Genomic DNA, 18678 nt, shown 5'->3' with positions numbered 1-18678 from the left:
ACATCCTGTGGGATGAAATGTAAACAATTGCCAGAAGCCTTAATCCTGGAGGCCAGAAAGAAGGAAACTGTGTTTAATGCCTCTGTCTTTGGTAATTTACTTAGTCATAGAAGTTAATTCAGTCAGAGCCTGGTTTCAGCTCTCTGAAGGATGTTATTGTCGGTTTTTCATATGTATACAACAATGTATACATACCACACACATATTTGTTACATATTATATACACACATATAATATTATAGATACATATACATAATATTTGTGCACGTGATGTACATATAAAACATGTTTACATGTATATATTCACATAAATATGTGTTTCCATTTACATATGTGTATATATGTTATGTATGTGGATACACACATGTATACAGGAGTTTGATCCCTCCTCCTGTCTCTTTACCTAGGTTTCCTGTAGGGGAAGAAGAGAAATGCCATTCCATCAGCTAACCTTGGTGGTTCCATAGCCTTAGTTACCTAATGCCCAGCAACAGTGGATAGAGAGCTAGGTATAGAGTCAGGAAGACTTGAATTCAAATACAATGTCAGACACTTATTAGTTGTATGACCCTGGACAAGTCACTTAACCTCTGTTTGCATTAGTTTCCTCAAATATTAAATGGGAAAAATAACAGCAACTAGATTGTTGTGAGTAATTGTGAAGACAATATTCGTAAAGTGCTTTGCACCATGTCTAGTGTGTAGTAGATGCTTTATAAATGATTATTCCCTTCCCCCATCCACAGGATTGTTGTAAAGATCAAAAGAGATAAAATTTATAAAGAATTGAGTTCAATGCATGGCACATAGTAGGCACTTAATAAAGGTTTATTCTCTTTTCCCCTTTCCTCCCTTCCCCTGCCTTGAGAGGACTCTACCCTGAGGCCACACTCCTGGGGATTTAATAACATCTGGACATTCCTAAATGAATAACAAATTCCCACCCATTCATATCCTTACCATTGCAGTGAGTCTGACCCTCTGTTTATCAATATTCAAACTTTGTTCTTCACCCCACTATCCACTAACTTATTCCTATGTCCCTCAACTCTCCCTTTCATTGTAAGCTCCCCTTCCTCCCCTCCTCCTTATCTCACATCATCCAGATGTCTTCTGCAATTATGACTGTTTTCACTCCACCTCAGATGAAAATGGGGCCTTCCCTTTGCCAAGGCAAACCACTTACCTGTATAGGTGATTGAATTTTATCCTGACTTCTAGATCAGATTACTGCCTGTATTATCTCACTCTCTCAATTGTCTACAATGTGTTACCCCCCCTGATTTGCTCTTTCCTTGCTGCCTGCAAATATGACCAAGTCTCTCTCATCCTCAAAAGCAGTCACTTGATCCAACTTTCTGCTGTCTATCATTCATAATCTCAACTCCCATTTATAGCTAAACTCATTGAAAAAGCTGCTTACAATTAATGCATCTACTTCCTTTATTCTCCTTAACTCTCTACATTCTGGCTTCTGACTTCATTATTCAACTGAAATTGTTCTCTACAAAGTCAGTCAATTAGCCAATAAATACGTTTTTAAGCACCTATTATTTGCCAGGCACTCAGTTGTGCACTAGGGATATAAAAAATATTAAAAGATATTCCCTGCCTTTGAGAAGCTGAAAATCTAATGAATGAGATGACGTGTAGACAGCTATGTACAAACAAGCTATATACAGGATAAATAGGAAATGATTCACAGAAGAAAGGCAATAGAATCAAGAGGGATTGGGAGTCCTGCAGAAGTTGGGATTTTAGCTGAGACTTGAAAGAGTCCAGAGAGGTCAGTAGCTGGAGTGAAGGAGAGCTAGCATTCCATGCATAAGGGACGGTTAGTGAAAATGCTTGGTAGTGGGAGATAGAATATTTTGCTTTAGGAATAGAAAAGAGACCATTGTCACCAGATCATAGAGAATGTGGTGAGATGTAAGGTGTAAGAAGACTGGAAAGGGAGAGGGGAATAGTTTATGAAGGGCTTTAAATTCCAAAAAGATGGTTTTTATATTTGATCCTGGAGGTGATAGGACCATCAGAATTTAATGAGTTGGGGGTAACATTGTCAGACTTGTACTTTAGGAAACTCCCTTTATTAATCCAATGGAAGATGGATATGTGGAGGAGAGACTTGTGGCAAAGAGACCAACTATTAGACCAACTAGTAGTCTAGGAGTGAGGTGACAAGATCCTACGCTGGGGTTATGGCAGTGTCAAAGGAGAGAAGAGGGGCATATTTAAGAGATGTTACAAAGGTTAAATTAACAGACCTTAGGAACAGTTTAGAATATGGGGGTGCATAAAGAGAGTGAGGAATCAAAGATCTCTTAATTGCCAGATCTACTGGTCTTTTCTCAGATTGTATCCTTTCTGAACTATTTACATGCCACCTTTGACACTGTTGGTCTTCTACTTTATATTGTCTTCTCTCCTTGTTTCTGTGACTATGCTGGGTGTCCTCCTCTCTATCTGACCTCTCATTCTGAATCTCCTTTGACAGATCTTCAACAGGTCATGCCTGTTAACTGTGGATGTCCATTAGTGCCATCCTGGCCCTCTTCTCTTATCCCTCTATTTTCTTTCATTTGGTAATCTGATTAGCTTCTATGGCATCATCTCTATGGTGATAATTCTCAAATCTGCTTATTCATTCCTAACCTCTTTCCTGATCTCCAGTTTCACATCTCCAGCTGTCTATTGGACATCTCAAGCTAGTTGTCTTGTAGACATCTTAAACTCAACATAAACAATGCTGAACTCATTACCTTCCTTTCCCCAAACCTTAATTCCTAAGTTCTCTTTCACTGTTGAGGTTATCACTATTCTCTCAGTCACTCAATCTCACAACCTCAGTGTCATCCTTGACTTCTCCCTCTACCCCAATATCCCATCTGTTGCCAAGTGCTATTGATTTTAACTTCATATCATTTCTTGCATATATCCACTTCTCTGCTCTGATGCTGGTATTATCTGAGTACAGGTCCTCATTCCTTCATGTTTGGATTATTACATTGGCCAACTATTTGGTCTCACTGCTTTAAATCTCTTCCCAGTCAAGTCTATCCTTCTGCTCAATTGTCAAATTAATCTTCCTAAAGCAAATGTTTGGACATATCACCATCTTACTCAGCAAACTCCCTATTGCTTCAAGGATCAAAGAAAAAAAAATTCTATTTGATGGCTGAGAGCCTTCATAATCTGCCCCTTTCCAACCTTTCAATTCTTCTTACTCTTTACATACTTCCACATACTCTACAGTCCAGTGACACTGACTTCCTTGCTATTCCTTGCACAAGATAACCCATCTCCTGACTCCTTACATTTTTACTGGTTTTATCCCATGTCTGGAATTTTCTCTCTCCTCATCTCTGCTTCCTGGCTTTCTTGAATTCTCAACTAAAATCTCACATTTAAAGAAAGCTCTAGGGGCAGCTAGGTGGTGCAGTGGATAGATCACCAGCCCTGGATTCAGGAGGACCTGAGTTCAAATCTGGCCTCAGATAAATAACACTTACTAGCTATGTGACCCAGGGCAAGTCACTTATCTCCCTTGCTTGGTCAAAAAAAAAAAAGCTCTTCTGATGTCCTCTCAATAATGTCTTCCCTTCATTGATTTTCCCCAAATTATCATATATATGTTGGCATATATACATACTTATATATGCATTTATCTGTATATGTGTTTATAGATACATACATATATAAGACAAATAGTTGGTACATTGCTGTTTGTGTATTGTCTTATCCATTAGACTGTGAGCTTCTTAAGAATAGGAATTGCCTTTTGCCTGTTTTTGTATCCTTAGTAAATAATATGGTTCCTGTACATGGTAGAGTCTTAATAAATACTTGCTGTCTCATTGATTGACTGATTAAATTTTTTTCTCATGAACAAACTTTCAATAGTATTTTTATTATTAATAATATATAATTATTAATAATCTTTATAGTAATATTATAGCTTAATATAATATTATATTTATATAGTATAATACTTGATATTAATAATCTAATTAATTAGATGAGCTTCCATACCAGTTTATTAAAAATTAATATTGATGACCTAGGGATGCTTCCTTTCCTGTTCATACTTTTATTTCTTTAGACTTAAATATTAAAATAGATAAGTGCATAATTAATTAATACATACATCTGATAATACAAATCAATATATTTGTGATATTTTTCCTATGACAAAGATCACCACTAAAGACCTCTCAAGCCCTCAATATAAAAGTAGATGACTTTTTCTTACTCCTTTGGAAAAATGTTTTCACACAACTCAGCTAACTTCAATTACAGATTAAAGTCTTTAAAGAATGTTCTTTATATTTTGCCTCAACATCATAATAAATTCAGTTTCTTAAGAAAATAAACTACTTTTTTCTTTGACTTCTCTTCAATAAACACAGTAAAAAGTCTTTACAAAATATATTGTATTTGCCAGCTCCTCACTAACTAGTTATTACCTACTTATAATGTTTCTTCTTAACACCATAATGAAAGTAGTTCTGACAAGGGAGATTTTTCTCTTTGCCTTCTTCTTTGTCTTCTCCACAGATTCTTTTATTTTTTTCCAGCCAGAGAAATAGTTTATTAGAGATAAAGCATATAGGTCAGACTCCCAAGGAACCCAAACATCAGTAACCCCCGTAGGGATGAGTGGGCATGAGACAGTCTCAGCCTTTTGGGAATGAGAAAGGCTCAACATCTTAATAGAGACAAGATGGACCTTATATACAGAAAGACTGTGGGAGGGATCCAGGAGTGGCCACGTAGTTTGGGGTGATGGAGGAAGGGCCTAAGGAGATCTGGATGGGGGTGGCTAGTAAGCTGGGTGAATAGAACTCCTGGGACCTGGACTTCATGGAGTCTAGCTAGGATTAAGGGTGGGAAATGGCCAGGGACCATAGGGAGGTAAAACAATGGAGGAGAGATTGGGTGTAGCCACAATGAAAGGTCAGTTGATGGGACTATAGCCTCAGGGGAATGCCAAAAATTTGGCCATGTGGGAAAGTCCAGGGTTTTTCCTTTCTGGGGCCCAGATTCCAACCCCATCATTCCCATCTTATATACACTAAAGTAACTTTGAATGGCCAGAGGAAGGGGGCATGGTTAGGAAGTGGGTTTAGGTGAGAATTCCCTTTGGAAAGTCTGAGAAATTAAACAGACAATGGGAATAGATAATGAAGTGAACTGGAAGGTAGAAGTTTGCTTTCAAAGGGAGATAAAGAGAGAGCCAGATTCTTTTTAGGGCTAGGGGCAAAGGTGCATTTAAATAAGATTAAAAAGTAAACCTAAAAGTTTAAGGGTTTTCTTAGACAAATGGGAGCCAGATTCTTTTTAGGGCTAGGGGCAAAGGTGCATCTGAATAAGATCCAAAGATCTGGCTTCTGAAACTCAGTGATGGGCACATAACCTCATCATTCTCCCCTCAAACAAATGGAACAAAATTCTTTTGGTGTAAGGGGCAAAGTTCTTGGCGTCTGAAACTGCCTCCTGCTGGCAAGGGGCATAGAGCTGTCCCTGTCTGTCTGGGTCCTGTTCGAGGGGTGAAACTTCAAAACCTGGCTGATGCCAGGTTCAGCGGTCTAGAGTCCTCAGGTTGAGGATTGAGCAGTCATCTGGAAGTTGATGGCTCTGACCCTGTTGCTGGAGGAGGGGGAGAGGTCAGGGGAGGAGACTCCAATGCAAGACCCTTGTCTGGAACCTGAGTAGAGGTCCTGTCAGAAGTAGAGGTCGTCTGGGGAGGAGACGCTGAGTTGAGAACCTTGTCTGGAGCTTGAGCAGGGGTGTCTTCTGAAGTAGAGGCTGTGGCAAGGCCCTCGCTCAAGGCTTGAGTAGAAGTAGCCTCCAGAGCAGGGGCCTTCCTGTTGTGGCTGGAGAAGAGTTTGAGATTGGCAGTTTTCCCAGTCAGGGAACCATATAAAGAGGTCTAGAGGATTTGGGGTGCTCCTAGATGCACAGAGACACCCCAAGATCGTGGCACCGAGCCCTGCCTGAAAGAATTCAACCCAAATCTTCTTCCAGCCAGAGAAATAGTTTATTAAAGATAAAGCATATAGGCCAGACTCCCAAGGAACCTAAACATCAATAACACCCGTAGGGACAAGTGGGCATGAGACAGTCTCAGCCTTTCGGGCATGAGAAAAGCTCAGCCTCCACAGATTCTTTGTAGTTCATCTTGGATAATTGGTAAAACATATACCTTCTCCCTGACTCTATAAGAAGCACTGTATCATAAGCCATTTTTTTCAGCTGATTCCAGATTATCAGTACCAAACTCATTTCTCAACATTTCATTTGGCTCTCTGTTCTTTTTATTTTTTATTTTCATAATTTATTTTGATTTATCAACAATCACTTCCACAAACTTTTGAGTTTTAAATTTTTCTCCTGTTCCCCCCTCCCTCCCTTCTCAAGATGGCATGCAATCTGATATGGTCTATACATATACATTCCTATTAAACATATTTTCACATTAGTGATGTTGTAAGGAAGAATTAGAACCAATAGGAGGAACCACCAGGAAGAGGAAACAAAGCAAAACAGAAGAAAAAAAATTGGCTCTCTGTTTCTAAAGAGACAATAACAGTTTTTATAATATCTGTAGGAGATGCTTTTTGAAACTCTGCATATACACACATGCACTTATGTATAGATTAGTGTATACATATGTATACATGCATACACAGAAATGCAACACATATATACATGTATACATACAGCACATATTATATATATGATATATACACATTTCTAGCCACATCATAGCTCTATTAATTCAATCAGGTATAGTACCTGATTATTTATATATAATATTATTTTGTAATTTCAACCTATAATATAGTTATATACTATTTATGATTTTTGTGTTGTCCTATACAATGGGTTGTAGTTATTTTTTTATGTTTTATTAGTCTATGTCTTTTTTATGTGTATGTATATATGTAATTATAGTGTCATGCATGTACTACCATATATGATATTAATATAGCATTACTATTATATATAATATATATGTATATACTTTATGTAGTCTTGACAGAGTATTACTATATTATTGTTTATTATTATTACTAATGGTACTATTTTTTCTTTGCATATACTATTCTGATGTTTACATCTATTATGTTCTGTTTATGTTTAAGATATTAGGTTATTGAAGCAGTTTGTCAAGTGGTGTTCTCCATTGTTATAGTGATCATTTATTAATGTAAATTTAATATCTCATGAATGATTATTTTTGATGACTGAAAAATTTTGGCTGTGAGAAGAAACGTGACAGCAGAGTATATTGCGTGATTACCTTAGGATCCAAGATGTGAACTAGGAAGGAAATGACTCAGGAGCAGGTAGAAAGGGCCAAGGATTGGGTGTGATTGTCAATTACCACACACATAGCAAGCACGCATCAGATCCATATTGCAGGGTATGCAGGTCAGCAGATGCTGACCAATAAAATGGAACCTTGAATTCACTACATCAGATTCACTTTGAGGCATTCTTCTGAAGTGGCCTCCTGGTAGGGACCCAAGTAGTTATTGCCTGGACACCCACACTTGGAAGGTACTGTGAAGTTAGTTAATAATAACTCACATTTTTGAGTAACTTAGCTTTATAAAACACTCACCACCACCCTGTGATATAGGTAATATAAGTATTATATTATTACTCCCACTTTACAGATAAAGAAACTGAGGTTCCATGTCTTTTAGTGCCTTGTCTATGATCATGTAACTGAGCAAATGAACTAGGCTTTGAGCTCTGCTCTTTGGTCTTAATGACCAGTGCTCTTTTCCCTGAACTTTGGTACTCCAGCAGACTAGTGAACTAGCCTGACTCAATGACAAAATGAATATAATGTTACACTTTTGACACTTCCATAGAATAGGGCACACACATAGCCCAAGGTCTTTATCTGTTCAGACAAGAAAGCACCAGTGAGGAATGACTTTAGTTTTAGTGGCTCTCTGTGACTACAGTCCTAGTTGTACTAACCGTTGCTTTTCAAATGGAACTGAGGCCTTTATTCCTAAAGCCTATCCTTGCTGCTCTTATGACATAAGCTTTGGCTTGGTCCCTATGGGAATAGAAGGCTGATAGGAGCCTTCTTGATCTTAGTTAGAAAGACCCATATGAGGTTCTCCCCCAGCTAAATACTCATGAAGAGTCCCCAGGTCAAAGAACTCTTTCACTCCCTGACTCAAGGAAGGCATTTACTGACATTTTTGGGGGGTTCCTTTGAGGGGTACCTTCTTTCCCTTTTCTACCTTTGTCCATGATTTCTATAATTGTAGGGTCCCTTCTGTATTTACTAGTCCAAGTTGTTTCTTTTTGATTCCTCACAATTGACTCCTTCTTGGATGCAGAAACAGGAAGCAAGGGAAGGGATGAGGGTGACAGAGACCAACCAAGAGAGCTCTGTGTCTAGCCTTCAATAGGGACTTGGGGGCAGGAAACCTGAAGGGAAAGATTTGTTGTTTCTGTTGGAGGTCCTCACTAGGTGCTAGTTCTTTAATGAGTCCACAGGGAACAATGGAGAAGAGATCAGAAAATTCTCCCTATGAATGTTCCAATTTCTTTACCTTGGTCATAGATCTCTAAGCTCAATGTCTGAGACCTGGATGTCATCATTGGATTCTATTAAGTAATTTGGGTGGAAGGACTTAGGTTAAATGTAGTGTAGTAATGATCCTCTAGGGTCATGGGAACAGAATTTCTGATAAAAGTTCTGGGGCCACAGCTGTGAGAGAGATAAAAGAAAAGTCCATTAATAATGCTCATTGGGACAAGAGTTTGGAGGAATGTCCATGGAGAGGAGGCTGAGGGGACTATACAAAAAGAAGTAAGGTGAGGCTAGTGGGGTGTGAGTATATCTGAAATGATCTTGGTGTCTTTCATTGAAATCATAGGATCTAGGGAGTATGGAGGCACACTCAGAGCATATGGAAAGTGCAGATTCTTATGGAGAATGTCAGTTGGGATATTCCTGGAATAGATGGAGCAGAAACTAAGAAATGGGACACAAATGCTAATGGGCCTAAGCACTTATACTTAATGTGGGACCTGAGACAGAGTTTTGGAGTTCCTTATGTTGGAAAGGAGAGGACCTTTGACCATGGGGAGTAGGACAGCAAAACTTACATCTGAGTACTGGTCTGCTCATTTCATGATTGGCTTCAGCTTACATCTTAGCTGTAATCTGCTTTTCCATAGTCATTGGGCAAATAAGGGGAAACAATTATGAAGCAGCAAGTGGTGGAGAGAAGCATAAAGTGCTTAAAGAAAGTTGGAGGGTTGGCAGGCAGAGGGGGAAGCTGGGAGATTATGGAGCTAAGGTGGGGGGAAAGCAGAAAGGTAAGAAAGGCAGTGCTGCTGTTGAAGTGGTCACAGAGAAGCCATTGTATTCAATAAATAATTGGATAAATGTAGAGAACTAGAGACTAAGCCAACCCTGACAGTGTCCCTCTCAGAACTTCTTCTGCACCCTGAGGATACTGTGTCTTTTTTCCTTCCTTTGTCTGCTTTCATCTTTCAGTAAGTTGCTTTATTAACCTCTTTTTCATTATCCCCTCTCACAACATCCTTTCTTCTGAACTACCAATTCTGTATATAAAAGTATCTCTGTCTCAGGTCTGTACTTCTTTCCCCTACATACCTCTCTCCTCCTTCTTCCCTCCCCAAATTTGCATCCTTCTTCTAGGTATTCCAGCTTGACTTGAATGGTGATGCTTCCTCTGAGCCCCTGAATTGAAATGTATTAGTCCACTAACGACATCCCCTAGCCCTTGCCCCATTGTATTCAAAAGCCACAGGGAAGAAGTCACAGGGTTCCAAGGTAGATAGAAAAGGGAAAGAATTGGTGAAGATTGTGTTTATAACATGACCCTGTTCCCATGTAGAAAAACTTGCTCTCCTTGGACCTCAATTTCCTGTCTTACTCTGTATATGATTTTGCCACAGTACCAATATCAGGGATGAAGAATCAGAGCCATAATAAGGTAAGGGGGCCCAGTGGGTTAAGGAAAGTCTTGGTAGTGCTTGTGATATTATCCCATTCATCAATGATCCGTCACTTAGGTTTTCAGTCATCAGCAAAATGGACTTTACCCTCCTTAGTCTCAGAACCTAGGGAGGTGATATCCATTGAATAAGCAGCTTTGTTCCTGGGGCCTGGGCTGGAATGGAGAGAATCTGGGACTCGGAGTGAGAAAACTCTTGTTTCTGTATTGACTCTACCACTTACCAGTAGTCTAAGCAATAGCAAGTCACTCACTCTCTCTGGGTCACCTCAGTTACTTTATCTATAAAATGGAGATCATAGAATTATAGAAACATGGAATCTTGCAGTTTTAGAGTTGGAAGGGAATGCAGCAACTGCTTAGTCCAAACCATTCCTGCGAAGAATTATAATACCTTCCTCATTGGATTGTTGAGACAATAAACTAATATTGATGGATTTGAAAGTCCTGTCTAAAAACTCCAAAGTGCTGCTTAAGTATAAATTATTCTTATAATTTAATATCAGGATTGGGTTAGAAGACATAGCAGATATAGAAGGTCTCATCTTTGTCCTTGGGAAGTCTGCTCTCTTTTTGAAGAGACAATACATTTATGTAAAATACCAGGTGGTACATTTAAAAGCAGCAGTCCTGGGAGAGGGAGCCTTGACTTTTCTCCCAACTACTGTAATGTCATTAGTCTGGGGACCAGACAGCAAGGCAAGGTGTCATAGGATTCAGATTTGAAGTGACCTTAGAGATCATGTAGTCCTCATTTTAGTGCATGTAATTTAGAACCTGAGGTTTCCAGAACTCATATTTTTAGTAAGGAGAAATGGTAGGATTTGAACTAGAGTTAAATTTGAAAACATTCATTTATTTGTCCAACAAATATTTGTGGGAATCTGCTTAATGCCAAGTACTCTCCCAGCCATCGAGGATACATAAGACATAATGCCTACCCTTAAGTGCCTTATGGGCTGTTTAGATGCACAAAGACATATATACAAGGTCCTACATTGTAAGTGACATAAAGGGAGCTAAATGGCACAGTGGATAGATTGTAGAGCCTGGAATCTGAGTTCTAATCCTACCTTAGACACTTATTAGCTTTGGCACCCTAGACAAATCATTTAACCTTATTCAGTCTCAGTTTCCTTATCTGTAAAATGGGGATAATAATTGCTCCTACCTCCTAGGGTTGTAGAGAGGATCAAGTGAGGTAACATATGTAAAGCACTTTGCAAACCTTAAAGTGTTGTATAAATACCCTCTTCCTTCAGAATTGTCTTGAATCATTTATTGATCAGAGTAGCTTACTTGCACAGTTGACCATCATTACAAATATTTTTAAAAATTTCATTTATTTATAAAGGATGAAAATAAAGCAAAAAAAGTCCAAGAGGTTATATGTATTCATAGGAGGGAGAAATTACTTCAAGTTAGAAGGTCAAAGAAGGTTTCCTGGAGAAGGTGACATTTGAAATAGGAGGAAGGGATTATAGGTTCATAAGTGGAAAGGAGGATTAGGGTGTCACAGGAAGAAGGAATTGGCAGGAAACAAAGGTCATACTTAGATAATGAGTTGAGATGTAACATATTGAGTACTTATGAGACTTGGTCCTTAATGCCTCAATGTGAGTAAATTCACCAGATTCTTTTTTTTTTTTTTTGTGATAGGTTGTAGCATGCCCAGAGGTTGAGAGATTTAGAAACTATGTCACATGGTAATTGCTTGATGCACATATTAGGTATTTGATAAATAGTTGTTAACTTGAATTATATTGAAACCTGATAAGCATCTTCAAATATTTGTAGAGCTATTACATGGAAGATCAACTAATATTGTTATGCTTTGTCCAAGAGGGCATAACTGAGACCAGGGGATGGAATTTGCAGGAAAGCTTACTTAGTTTTGATGTAAGACAAAACTTCCTAATATTTGAGTTGTTCAAAATTTGAATGTTCTGTCTTGGGTAAGGCTATACTCTTCCTCAGTGGATGTCTTCAAACAGATGCTGGATTATTATGTGGAAGGGGTATCATACAATATTTTCTTCTTCAGATGCAAAAGGACTAGCTAAGTTCTATAAATCTTTTCCAACTCTGATATTCTCTGTTTCTATGAAACAAATGAAAGGAATCTGGTTTAGTATAAATTTTATTATCTTTATTTTACAAATGAGGAAATTGAGGTTCAGAAAGGCTCAGGGACTTGTCTGAGGTCTCACAAACCCCTAAGTGATGAAAGGAGTTGGGGCTTGAGCTCTGGTCTTTGGACTTAATAACCAGCCTTTTCTCTTTTCACTGCACTATTGTACCCCAGCATGCAATGAAGCCTGCATGGTTTGGTGGTGTAGATGGATTCAAAGCCAAAATAGATGTAGGAAATAAGTCTTTAGGTGGAAGTGATGTTAGTCTTAAAGCATTTGAAACCTGCCAAGGGGAAGACAGATCAGATTTTTTATACCTGAAACTAGAAGGCAGAATTAAGACCTAAAGAGAAAAATTCCTGAAAGATAGTTTTCAGTTCATTATAAGGAAGATATTCCTTCCAATTGAATTTTCTGAACATAGGAGGGTGGCCTCATGGGGGAGTGAGTCTGCTGCCACTGAATGTGTTCGAGCTGAGGTTGGTGTGATCATTTGTTGAAGATATAGTAGTGGGAATTTATGGGGTTGTTGCAGGTGATCTCCAAAGTCTCTTCCAACTGTGAGATTCTTTGATTTGATATGATTTGATGTGTTAGAGACAATTGGGGTTAAGTGACTTGCCCAGGGTCACATGGCTTGTAAGTGCCTGAGGCCAGATTTGAGTTTAGGTCCTCTTGACTCCAGAAACCGTGCTCTATCCACTGTCATCTAGCTTCCCAGATTCTTTGATTTTTAGAAGGGATTGGGGGATTCATGGTGTGTGGGTGTGTGTGTGTGTGTGCGCGTGTGTGCATGTGTAGGGGTGTGTAGGTTATAAGGGGAAAAAGGCATTGGACAGAGAAGATTAAACAGTATTGCATTCAGGATTTTCTGAGAGCTTGCCTAGGACTACTGAAATTCTGACAACAGGCAGATTTATTTTAAAAATTATTTTCCAAGATACTCAAATGTCAAAAGTTTGATGTTCTTTAAATAAAGCCATGAGTTCAAAACCAGGTAACTAATCAGCAGTAACTTCATGAAAATCAGAGATGGAAATAAGACATCAGAACTTCAACAATTCTATTTTTATCAAAGTCATTCAATGAAGCAACAAACATTTGTCAAGTGTTTACATAGTGCCAGGTACTGTATAATCTCTGGGGATAAAAAGAAAGATTAAAACACAAGGAAAAACTGTCCTTATCCTCAAGTTTATATGCTAAAGAGGAATATACAGTGTAAATAAATAAATAAATACATAAAACAGCTAATTAGATACATGAATGAATGAATGTGTATAAGATACATACACAGTATAAGGAAAGAAATTTTTGAAGATGAGAAGCTGCAAGTGCATGGGGACCTGAGAAAGGCCTCCTGCAGAAGTTGACATTGGAGTTGCCTTGAAGGAAGTTGAAAGGTGGAGATGAGGAGCCGATCACTCCAGGCTTGGCCAATAGCCTTTGCAGTGCCATGATGATGAGAGAGGGAACATAGCTTGTGAAGTAATAAGTATCACTGGAGGGTATAGAGAGTAGAGTATGAGAATACTAGAGAGGAAAAAAAAAAAAGAGTCAGGCTGCAAGGACCTTACACATCAATAGAGGATTTTCTATTTTATCTTAGAAGAGATAAGGAACCCTAGCAGTTTATTGAGAAGAGGGAAGGGGCTGACAAGGTCAAATCTGTGCTCTAGGAACATCTCTTTGGCAGATATGAGGAGGATAACCTGGAGCAGGGAGACACCTGAGGGAGTAAGACTAATTAGAAGGCTGTTGAAACAGCCTTCTTATTTTCTATCTTTCTTCTTTGGCACTTAGCTGAAATAGGGCAGGTTGTAGATATTTTAATTGTGAACAATTTTTTGTTCACTTTTATTAACTTTTTTAGTAGTGGTATTGTTGGACCAAAGGGTATGCACAGTTTTATGGCCCTTTGTGCATAGTTACAAATTGTTCTGTGGAATGGTTGGACTATTTCACAACTTCACAAACAGTTCATTAGTTTACCTATTTTCCCTTATTCCCTCCAGTATTTGTCATTTCTGAGAGGTGTGAGGTGGTACCTCAAAGTATTTTAATTTGCATTTCCCTAAGCAATAGTGACTTGGAACATTTTTCATATGACTATGAATACCTTTGATTTCTTCTTTTGAAAACTGCCTCCTCATATCCTTTGGTCACTTAGCAACTGGGGCATGGCTTTTTTTTTTAAAAATAAATTTTGACTCAGTTCTCTACATATTTGAAGCCTGTTTCAGGGAAACTTGCTGTATTTTTTTATATTACTTCATGTCTATGGCATCTTTTAGCAAAATGTAGTTTTCCTCATTATCTCTTTTAATTAGGTCTATTTTTACTTTTGCTTTTATCTGAGATCATCATTGCTACCCCTACCTTTTTTACTTGAGCTGAAGTATAATAGATTCTGCTCTAGCCTCTTTTTTTAAACTCCATGATTGTGTGTCTCTTGTAAACAACATATTGCTGGATTCTAGTTTCTAGTCCATTCTGCTATCTACTTCTGTTTTATGGCTGAGTTAATCCTATTCACATTCACAGATATGATTACTAGCTATGTAATTTCATCTATTTTCTTTTGTTTATTCTTCTCTCTCCCTTTTTACCCTGTTCCTTCTCAAAAGTCTGTTTTTCATCTGACCACTGCCTTCCTTAATTCTCCCTCCCTTTTATTATCATACCCTTTTTCTTATCCCTTTCTTCTTCTATATCCCTATTGGATAAGATAGATTTCTATAACCAACTGTGTTTGCATAATATATTCTTCCCTCTTTGAATCTATTCTGATGAGAATGAGGTTCAAGCATAGCTCCATAGTTTTCCCCTCCACTGTAAAAACTCTTCTGTGAGTGCTTCTTTTATGTGAGTACATTTTCCCCATTCTATCTCTCCCTTTCCCCTTCTCCCAGTGCTTCCTTCTTTCTCATCCCTTCATTTATTTTCAAGATCATCTCAACATAATCACATACCAATGCTCTCTGTCTATGTCTAGACTCCTCCTAACTGCCTTAATGATGATAAAGTTCTTAAGAGTCACATGTACCATCTTCCCATATAGGAATGTAAATAATTTAATACCAAATCTCACCCACTGTCATTTTTTGGATGGCTCCCAACTAAAAATGATTTTTATATTTTATGATAACATGTTCAAGTATCAAAAAATATAAGAAAAAAACACTCTTAGCTGCTTGGTCAGATTTAATCCTCCCCAATTATTGCCTCACCCCCTTCCCAAATGAAGAAATGTCTCCAAGAATTTGATAAACTCTTTAAATAAACATATACGTTGATATTCAGTGACTTCAAAGCAAAGGTTAACATTGGGAAGACAATAAAAATATGTTGGAAAATGAGTGATAATGGTGGCCAAAGATATATTTATTAAAAAAAATCCTGAGGCCTATGCATCGTAAGTATATCCTCTGAGAAATGAATCAGAAGACTATGGATATGGTGAGCAAAAAGTAACACACTTTGACAGACAGGAAATCATTTGTTACTGATATAGGAGTCATTCCTGAATCAGTCATCTATATATATCCTCAAACCACCAACTTTTTAGAGCAAATAGAATGATAATAATAATAATAATAATAATAATAATAAAAGTAATAGTAATAATAACTAGTATTTGTATAGCTCTTTAAACTTTTCAAAGTGCTATATATATATACATATATGATAAAAATTCATACAAGGTACAGAAAATAATAAAGTGAAAAACAGTAGACAATTAGATCAACCTTACCTATGGAATCTAGATGCTGATGCTGAAATAAGTGATGTGGATAGAGGAAAGAATATCACTAGCCATCTCCAAGGAAAGACTATGTGACCATAAGTGACACTAGGGAAGGAAATAAGCATTCATATAGCACCTACTGTATGCCAGGTGCTGCACTAAGTACTTTTTACAAATATCTCACTTTATCCTCACAACAACTCCACAAGGTAGATGCTATTATTTCCCCATTTTACAATTGAAGAAACTGAGGTAAAGAAAAGTTAAGTGACTAAGAATTGGAAAGCTAGTAAGTATCTGAGGCTAGATCTTCCTGACTCCAGGTCTAGCACTCTTTCCACTGTGCTACCAGCTGCCTTTGGTAATGTAGGAAGGCTTCCTAAATTTGGAGGGAAGCTGGACTTGATGTGCTCTAAGATCCTTTCCAAATGCATTGCCTCAAGTGTTTGAAGATATTGGCCACTATTTCCCTTAGTGTTCTCTCCTCCAGGCAAATCTCCCCAATTTCCTTGGGTGATCTTTATATGGAGTGGTCTCCAGTTTCTCCTCCAGATCACTCTAGTTTTTCTTCTTTGGACACTCTCCGTATTGTTCATGTCCTTTCCAAAATGTGACACCAAGAATTAAACCCTAAATTCCAGATGAAGTCTGACCGGGCAGAATAAAGCTCCTAGGACTAAAACCACTTTCATTCTGAATCCTCTTCCACTTTTAATACACCTAAGATTGAGTTGGGTTTTTTGATTGTCATATTACATTATTAGCTCCTATTGCATTTGAAGTCCCCTAAAATGTCCATATCTTTTTTTTCAGATAACAACTGTTTATTAAAATTTCTGCCATCTTGTACTTCTGAAATTGAATTTTTGAACTCAAGCGTAGGACTTCACATTTATCTCTATTATGTTTACAGCTCTATTAGGAGCTTCTTCCCTTATGACAAGTTGATATCTTTATCTCTTCAGTATCTATGGATTACTCCAAATTCTGTGCTCTAGAGTTAAGAATATACCTAAATTGTATATCATATGACAACACTTCAGACACTTGAAGGCAGCTTTCATGCTCTCAATAGATATTCTCTTCTCCTAGCTAAAAATCTCTAGTTACTGGAAATGATCATCACATAGCATGGTATATATATCCCTGTCACCATTCTGGCTACTCTCTTGTTGGTTGCCATCTTTTAATGATGCCCTAAGTCCATGTGTATTGCAGGTAGAGTCCCTGTTCCTAGCATATCTGACTTCCTTCTCCTCTGCTTCCTTCTCCTTAAGTAGTCATTAAAATAAACCAGGGAACTGACAATTATCTAGAAAATTCAGAACGAAGATCCTCAGCTTCATTAGTCTGCAGAATTGAGCATCCTCTTCTTCCCTCACTCATCTCTGCAGATCATTCCCTGGGAACAACTTCCTCCAGAGAACCTAACCATGATCACAGAATTCCTGTTGCTGGGCTTCTCCAATCTCCACGAACAGCAGCTTGTGCTTTTTCCTGTCTTCTTTTGCCTCTACCTGGTCATCCTCAGTGGGAATATCACCATTGTCACTGTCATCTGCCTGGAGCACAGTCTCCACATCCCCATGTACGTCTTCCTAGGAGTTCTCTCTGTCTCTGAAACCTGTTATACATTTGTCGTCCTGCCCAAGATGCTTATCAACTTGTTCTCTGTGCTCAGGACCATTTCCTTCACCAGCTGTGCTGTCCAGATGTTCTTCTTCCTTGGCTTTGGTGTTGCCAACTGCCTGCTGCTTGGTGTGATGGGTTATGACCGCTATGCTGCCATCTGCCACCCTTTGCGCTACCCAATCCTCATGAACTGGAGGGTCTGCAGACTGTTAGCAGTCACTTGTGGGATGAGTGGCTTCCTAATTTCATTGGTGGGCACAACTTTGGTCTTCATTCTGCCCTTCTGCAACTCCAACAAGGTTGAACACTACTTCTGTGACATTTCACCTGTTATTCATCTTGCCTGTGGTGATTCTTATATCAATGAGTTTATCATATTCATCTGTGGCGTCCTGGTGCTTGTTTTCCCTCTGACCTTCATCTGCATCTCCTATGGTTTCATTGTTAGTACCATCTTAAAGATTCCATCTGCTGAGGGGAAGCGGAAGGCCTTTTCTACTTGTGCTTCCCACCTCACCGTGGTTGTAGTCCACTATGGATGTGCATCCTTTGTTTACCTGAGGCCTTCCAGGATCACATCAAGTAAAGACCAACTGGTGACAGTGACTTATACCATTATCACCCCCTTGTTGAATCCCATGGTTTATAGCCTAAGGAACAAGGATGTCCAAATAGCCATCTGGAAAGTGGTCCGCTGGGGAGGATCTTCCCTCAAAACCATATAATTTCAAACTCTTACAATTATAGATGAATAGTTGTACTAGAAATATTGCTTGTTTTGACAGAGGTGTGAGTTTAGTGCTTCTCCCAGGGATGGATACCTTTTAAACTTGGGTAGAGATTTTAAAAAAGTCTGTTAATTTCACCAATCTAGATAGCCAAATAGGTGAATATTTCTATATTAAAATTTTAAATATATACACCATAATAATCAAATAATAACTCATATCAGTCAGTTAAAATAATAGGTTTTCAGCAGGAGTTACATTTCTTTGTGTAAATATTCACTATATGCAGTTTAAAAATAAGGAAATATGAATTGTTTATGATTTCACTTCAGTAAAAATTTTTTTTCAATAAAAATCTATTCCACTTTCTTTACACAATCCTGCTTAAGGGATGCTATCATACTTTTATTCATATT

The 18678-nt window shown here is 38.1% G+C and overlaps 1 protein-coding gene across 1 annotated transcript; it reads left to right on the top strand.

Annotated features, from left to right (window-relative positions):
- The first annotated feature begins 9882 nt into the window (after positions 1-9882).
- On the top strand, positions 9883-18259 carry LOC114049569 (olfactory receptor 10R2-like). Its single transcript, XM_027870813.1, is given in 3 exon segments — positions 9883-9963; positions 9966-10001; positions 17297-18259. Coding segments are annotated over 3 exon segments (1080 nt in total).
- The last annotated feature ends 419 nt before the right edge of the window (positions 18260-18678 follow it).

The sequence above is a fragment of the Vombatus ursinus genome, unplaced genomic scaffold (assembly GCF_900497805.2).
Source record: "Vombatus ursinus unplaced genomic scaffold, bare-nosed wombat genome assembly UNPS02014798.1, whole genome shotgun sequence".
Classification (NCBI taxonomy): Eukaryota; Metazoa; Chordata; class Mammalia; order Diprotodontia; family Vombatidae; genus Vombatus; species Vombatus ursinus.
The sequence above is the reverse complement of the archived record's forward strand: the minus strand, read 5'-3'. Positions and strand labels throughout refer to the sequence as shown.